Source organism: Tupaia chinensis, unplaced genomic scaffold (genome assembly GCF_000334495.1).
Source record: "Tupaia chinensis unplaced genomic scaffold, TupChi_1.0 Scaffold000228_1, whole genome shotgun sequence".
NCBI lineage: Eukaryota > Metazoa > Chordata > Mammalia > Scandentia > Tupaiidae > Tupaia > Tupaia belangeri.
The window spans coordinates 2,482,377-2,488,694 of NW_006159703.1; the positions used below are offsets into that span (position 1 = coordinate 2,482,377).

The window sequence follows — 6,318 nt, forward strand, 5'->3', positions numbered from 1 at the left end:
GTAATTTGGGGAAAAATATAGTGAGAAGACATTTGTGGGATACAGATATGGTTTATTATCTGTTTATGAGGGTGTGTATTGTATTCTCAACTGGGCTGGACTGAGGTGTATATCATGCTGGGTAAAGCCTCTTTACAATCTAAATGATGTGTAGTGATTAAATGTATAAATAATAAAAAATGAGGGATAAAAAGAATGGAAGAAAAGGAACATTAAATGAGCCCATCCATCAGGTTAAGTTATTCAAAATCTTTAAAACAACATAAAACTCTTCCCAACAGAAAGCTGAAAAAAAAAACAAAAGAAAAAGAAAAAGAAAAATGCCTTTTTTTCCATTTTGAGTTCAGGGTTTATCCAGCCTCCTAGTTAGCTTATTCTCAATATCCGGAATGTGTGTGGGTCTGTCTTAACTTCAAGGCCCAGGCTGGTGTCCACCATGTAGAGATATGAGGATGCTGGGGCTTCTTGTACCATCTCTGGCATCCACCCTGGGCCAATGCCCTTCCAGCCTGATTCTGCCAACCGAGACAACTCATGCCACCTCACGCACAGCACCCTCCAAACAGGGCCCCGACCCTTCACTCTCTCCCGGTACAGCTTCTTGCGAGTCCTTATTCCTACCTGCGTTTATGTCAGCCCTTAGCCATACATGCATTTATTAAGTATTTCCTGGCCACCTGCTTATGGGTCAGGCCCAATAGGATGTGGGCACAATGGACTCCGTTCTCACCCTCAGAGTGTTTCTCATCTAGAGGGCAGTGACGTCGAGCAGGTGCTACATCTGTGTGTGCTCAATGCCAACCTTTAACGGCATAAGAGCATTAGTTACTTTAAAGGAAAATGTTCCTTTTCCTCCCCTTTCCCTTCCTTAGGATTTCCATAGCCACTATGCTTATCTAGGTTATGAAGTTTTCTTATACTGCGATGGAAACCATTTACTTAACTCTCCTGCCTCTGCACAGCACCACTGGCTAACCTGCCAAACACGAGTTCTATGACCTCTGTTCTTCAATTAAATGATCCCAAGTCACTCCCTACATACTAGGGATGCTGCTTATCACACTGAGACATACGTGCATGTTCTGGGGGGGAGGGGGAGGGAGAGGGGGATACACCAGGGGGTACAGGGAGTCATAACACGAATGCTGCATCTCTTTTGGTTGAAATTTGTGGGTAGCATGGAAATAATTCAATTGAACTGAAAATAGACATCTTATGCGGGTAAAATGTAACATTCACATACAATTTTAGGCAGAAAAATAAGACCTCACAGACAATCCATGGTGGTTAGCACCGTCCCTAGGGATGCAGGTCCCTGCCAGACACATGCTGTTTTGCTTTTGCTAACAAGGGCCTTCTAGGACATGTTGGAGAGGCTGGGTTGCCTCTGAGTGTCCTTTGACCATGACGGCAGGGGTCATGTCTTGGCCAGGGGAGCTGTACTTGGTGGGAAAGTTTAGGGGGACTACCATAAGAGCCAGGCTCTGGGTGTAAAGTAGATACTCTCTAGATGGGGGAATGAATGAATGAATACATGAGAATGTAACTTTTCTGACCACCAAGGGCCAACCTGAGATAAACCATCAATCTTATCTGACCTCATTAACTCCATACACACCTTTCCCCCCAAGTTTGACACTTAAGGCTCTTTAAAGGTTCCGTGTACCTCATTAACTTCAGAATTTTACCCATTTTGTCTACCAACATTACCCTTTTTCCTATTTCCCCCCTACCAAACCCTACTTGTCCTTCAGTAGTTGACTACTCTGTTCAGCCTTTCCTATGAAGTCTGTTTCAGATGTCCCACTTCTTCTGAAGGTCTTAACCCCTATTGGTTTCCACTATTCATTTAGGTATTTAAACACCACTGCCATATTTGTTGCTCCTGAAATGCTTGCCAGGTACACCCTGTCTCACTAGGCTAATGTTAAACTCTGAATAGAGGAGATACATCTTACCTTTTCATTATACCACTCGGAGTTCTTTAGAGTAATACGCACATCACAGACACAAGAGTATCATGCAGAAAGACTGGGTGGATGTCTAGATCAGTGGCTCTCAACTGGGAACATTTCCCATCCCCACCAGAGGAGATTTCCCCATGTTTGGAGACAGTTTGGGCTGTCATTTGGTTTTCAGGTTTGGTTGTCTCAGCTAGATGCCAGAGCTTGTGCTATCAGTATTTAGTAGGTTAGGCAAGGACACTGCTAAACATCCTACCCCCCTCCCCAAAGAACAATGTAGCCCAAAGTTTAATGTGCACTGTTAAGATACTCTTATATACATCATAGTGTCTTTGTAACTCAGTGCCACAACTTATTTTCCCAGCCAGAGCTCATTCTCCATCCTTCTGCTTCTGTCCAAGCAACTTCTCTAAAAACGAACATTGACCATATTACTTCTCTGGTTACGTTAGTGGCTGTTCACCAACTTGGACAAAAACATTCAAGATTTTTTTGAGAGAATTTTTTTCTAAAGGGCATGTACACTTGCCAGGTAGACTGAAAGTAAGAAGTCACCCCTTGGGGGGATGGCCACACTGCAATCCCTTCACCTCCATTCTCCTCTCAGGATTTGGGCATGCATGCACATGCGCTTGGCATGAGTTTCAAGGCTCTGGGTCTGGGACTTAAACCATGGTCAGTCATATATAGGAGTGCAGTGGTTAACCACTAGGCCACCTGTTGGCTCCAACATTCAAGTTTTTAAACCAGGGCTATTATGACTAGGGTCAGGCATTCCTCGACTTCACCTCCCTTCTCCAAGACATTCCCTATGTATCAGCCTTATCAGCGCCTTGCAGTTTCATAAGCACCTTATGTTCTTTCATGACTCAGTGTCTTTGTACATACTGATCCTTCTGTGCTGAACACTTTCCCCTTGCTTATGTAAGTATACTACCCCAAGATCAACACTAGAACAAATATCAGTAAACATTTATTAATGCTAAATAGCTATCATGGACCAGGCATTGTTTTCAGGGCTGAGGGAAGAGCAATGAATATGGAATAGTTCATGCTTTCAAGGAGCTATTGACAGTCTCTAGCAGAATTTCTGCCATGATGGAATGTCCTAAATCTGCATTGCTATGGTGACCACTGCCCACACATGGCTCTGAGCACTAGAAATGTGACCGACTAATCTGAAGTGAGATGTGCTATATGGATAAAAAGCATGCCAAGTTTAAAGACTTGGCCTGGAAAAATAAAAGAATGTAAAGTATATTATCTCCCCCCCACCACCTCTTAGTTTGCTATAGGTCATGTGCACTTGCCTAAGAGAGACAAAGAGAGAGAGAGAGAGTCCAAACCCATGGTGGCCATGGGCTTCCAGCACTGCAGATCTGTATGCTACTGGCTGCAACACCAGGCTGGGAGCACTTGCAGTTTAGGCCCACGGTCAGTGTGTCAGTGTGGGAAAGAAGGTCAAAACTTTCCAGGCCCTATTCCACCTCTCCCCACAGATCAGGGGCCAGTGGCCCTTCCGCCATGATGGCCTGGGTTGCTACTCACATTTGGTGTGCCTGTCACACAGGGCCGATGCTCGCATATCGCACAGCCGGATTGTCCCTTTGCTGCTACTGTACACGAAGGTGTTGCAGTGATGAGGGTGGAACTCTGCCGCTGTGATCACCTCCGTGAGCTCCTCCATGTTGGCTGGCTTAATGTCCACGATATCTGGCACGACGAGTCAAGGAGGGAACCAGAAGAAAGGGGCAGAAACCTGAGGGTGGGAGCGTTAGCGAAAGCACCACCTTACGTGAGTGTAATGTGTCAACTTCCATCACGCACACGGTGGAGCCTCATAAAAACTCTGCTAGTAAAGAGACAAACAGTATTGGTCCCAGGTAGACAAAGCTCAGGGATTTTCAGGCAACTCAGTCCTCAGAGGCAGCATTAGAACTCAGGTCTTCTGACACCTTATCAGAGTTTTATACTCTCCGACATGGAGAAACCTGCTCATGCAATCATGCTAAAATGCACCAAGCTGCTTCTAACAGTGGTTCAGGAGCTAGTTCCAACCCAATACAGTAATTCGATTTATTTAGATCCTTACCCAGATTTCTGGGGCTGATATGTGATATCTATGATTGCAAATTATCTTTCTTAAAATCTCTGAGACCCTCTTCAAGAACATGCTGTTGATGCTGATACTAATAGCTGTTACCAGTTACTGAGCTCTCACTTTAGGCCATTCACGGTGCAGACACATCATGTGCTTTTATTTTCCATCTTATTATTGTTTTTGACAATCAAATCAAGAATATTACCATAGGCATCACTTTCAATACAGAATTTTACATTCACATATCATGTAGGTGGTCTCCTGTAATCCTTAGCAAAACTCTACCAGCAACACTCTTCCTATCCCCATACTTCGGGGGTGAAAACAGAGGTTCTCAGTGGGTAAAACAACTTGCCTCAGGCCACATGGCTAATGAGTAATGGCATTAGGATAAAATCCCAGGTGCTTTTTCATCATTATGCAGAATTTCTCTCATCGCAACTACACAGGACTTCTAGTCTCCATAAATCATGACGCGCCTTAGAGATTGTACGGCAGTTAAGTATAGGAAGGAAGTCATATGGGAGAAGGGGGCACATACTCTAAGTTTTATCACCTTTATTTTTTCCCCTCAGTATTTTTCCTCCTGGCCAAGAATTATACCTCTATTTAAAAAATATTTGTTAATTTATTATTATTATTGTTGTTATTATTACTTTAAGTTTGCTTTAGAGCATGTGTGTTCACCAGAGAGAGACAGAGAAGGACAGAAAGTGAGAAAGCAAGCTACCAGGTCTGGGACTCAAACAGCGGTTGGCCACGTGTGAGTCCCTTAACCACCATGCCACCTATTGGCTCCTATACTTCTATTTCTTAAGACCACATCTTTGTATATTGGAATGAAACATTTAGCCGTCATTTATAAGGATGACTCAATGGAAATACACATCTTCTGTAAGGTGTCTGGCAGAAGCGAAGCCTGAGTTTGTGCTGTTCCCTTCATATTCTACAAGAGCTTGGGGAGGGTCAGGATACAGGTGGGAGACACCTGGCTGGGGCTAGGGTGCTGTCTGAGAACCCAGCAACTTCCTCTAAGGAACAATTCCGGAATATGGATGCAACTATAGAGTAAAGCTCATCCATAACCATACAACTGTTACTTTTTTAGACTTTGCTGCTTGTAAGCCACCTTTAGGATTTTTGTCTCATCTATCGTCACAGGGTACTATTTCTTACTTAACATTTTTTTCTTTGGGTCAACTTTAAATTTGTTTGTTTTTAAACTTAGCCTTGTAAATGGAGTAAATCACTGTTTACAAAATCATGGATTTAATGAGCTAGTTACTTTTTTTTTTACTATTTTCTTTTTAGTTTTTTGTTAAGAATGATTTAATTTCATTTATCATTATTATTTTTTAATTTGCTATAGGGCACATGTGCTCACCAGAGAGAGGGGTGGGGGAAAGTGAGAAAGCAAGCCAACAGGCCTGGAAACTGAACCATGATCAGCCATGTGGGAATCTAGCACCCCAACCACCATGTCACCTGCTGGTCCTGCTACATTTTAAACAATAAACATGAAAACAAATGTAAAAGTGAAAGTGAAAACATGTGTGTGCTAAGAGCTTATGTACCCCATTTTGAAAAAGCGCTGACTTGATGTAGACTCTCCTATTAACACTGGGATGGCTGAAAAGCATCTAACCTTTTCATTAAGCAAGCAGCATAGTTCCCTCCTTAGGGCTCGGATGAGAAACAATCAAATGCACTGATATTTGTAGTCCACTGGCCTGACAAAGTAGTCATCTACCACTCAACATCATGATGTTCTACCTACTATGCCAACATGCAGTTTGCTGCAATGAGGGCTTTGTATTTGGCTATCCTCCTTCTCCTTCAATGAGCTCTTAGACATCCTGTTGGGTTCTTTCTAAAATTAGCTGGGGACTGAGCTAACACTACATTTTTATGGCAGTTTCCCCCACCAAACCCAGATGCGAATATGACTTGGGTCTCCAGGGCATTTGGGTCTCCTGGATTTCTAAAAGACTGTCTTTCAACTCCACTTCTGCCAGAGTTGTCTATCATAGCAGTTAGTGCTGGATGCCAGAGCAAGAGCCCGTGTCACTAAGGAGGCGGCTTTGGGCTGCAGGACGCATGTCCTCTTCAGCCACCTGACCTAGGCCCTGGGCTCTGTGGCCATGATGTAGGGCAAGCAGAGATTACTGCTCAGCTGTTGTCGGATTTCATCACCCTCCAGAAAAAGCCTTGATACCCTGCTGTGCCAGTGAGCATGTTTCTCTTCTCCCAAAA

At 43.6% G+C, this 6,318-nt stretch overlaps 1 protein-coding gene across 8 annotated transcripts in view; it reads right to left on the reverse strand.

Moving 5' to 3' along the window:
• Nucleotides 1-6,318, reverse strand: part of PPP2R2B (protein phosphatase 2 regulatory subunit Bbeta) — a 527,631-nt gene that overhangs the window by 49,427 nt on the left and 471,886 nt on the right. For all 8 annotated transcript variants that reach the window (XM_006148042.3, XM_006148048.1, XM_006148043.3 and 5 more), the window contains one exon: nt 3,513-3,677. In XM_006148042.3, the coding sequence (XP_006148104.1) occupies nt 3,513-3,677 (165 nt within the window). The remainder of the gene's footprint in view (nt 1-3,512; nt 3,678-6,318) is intronic.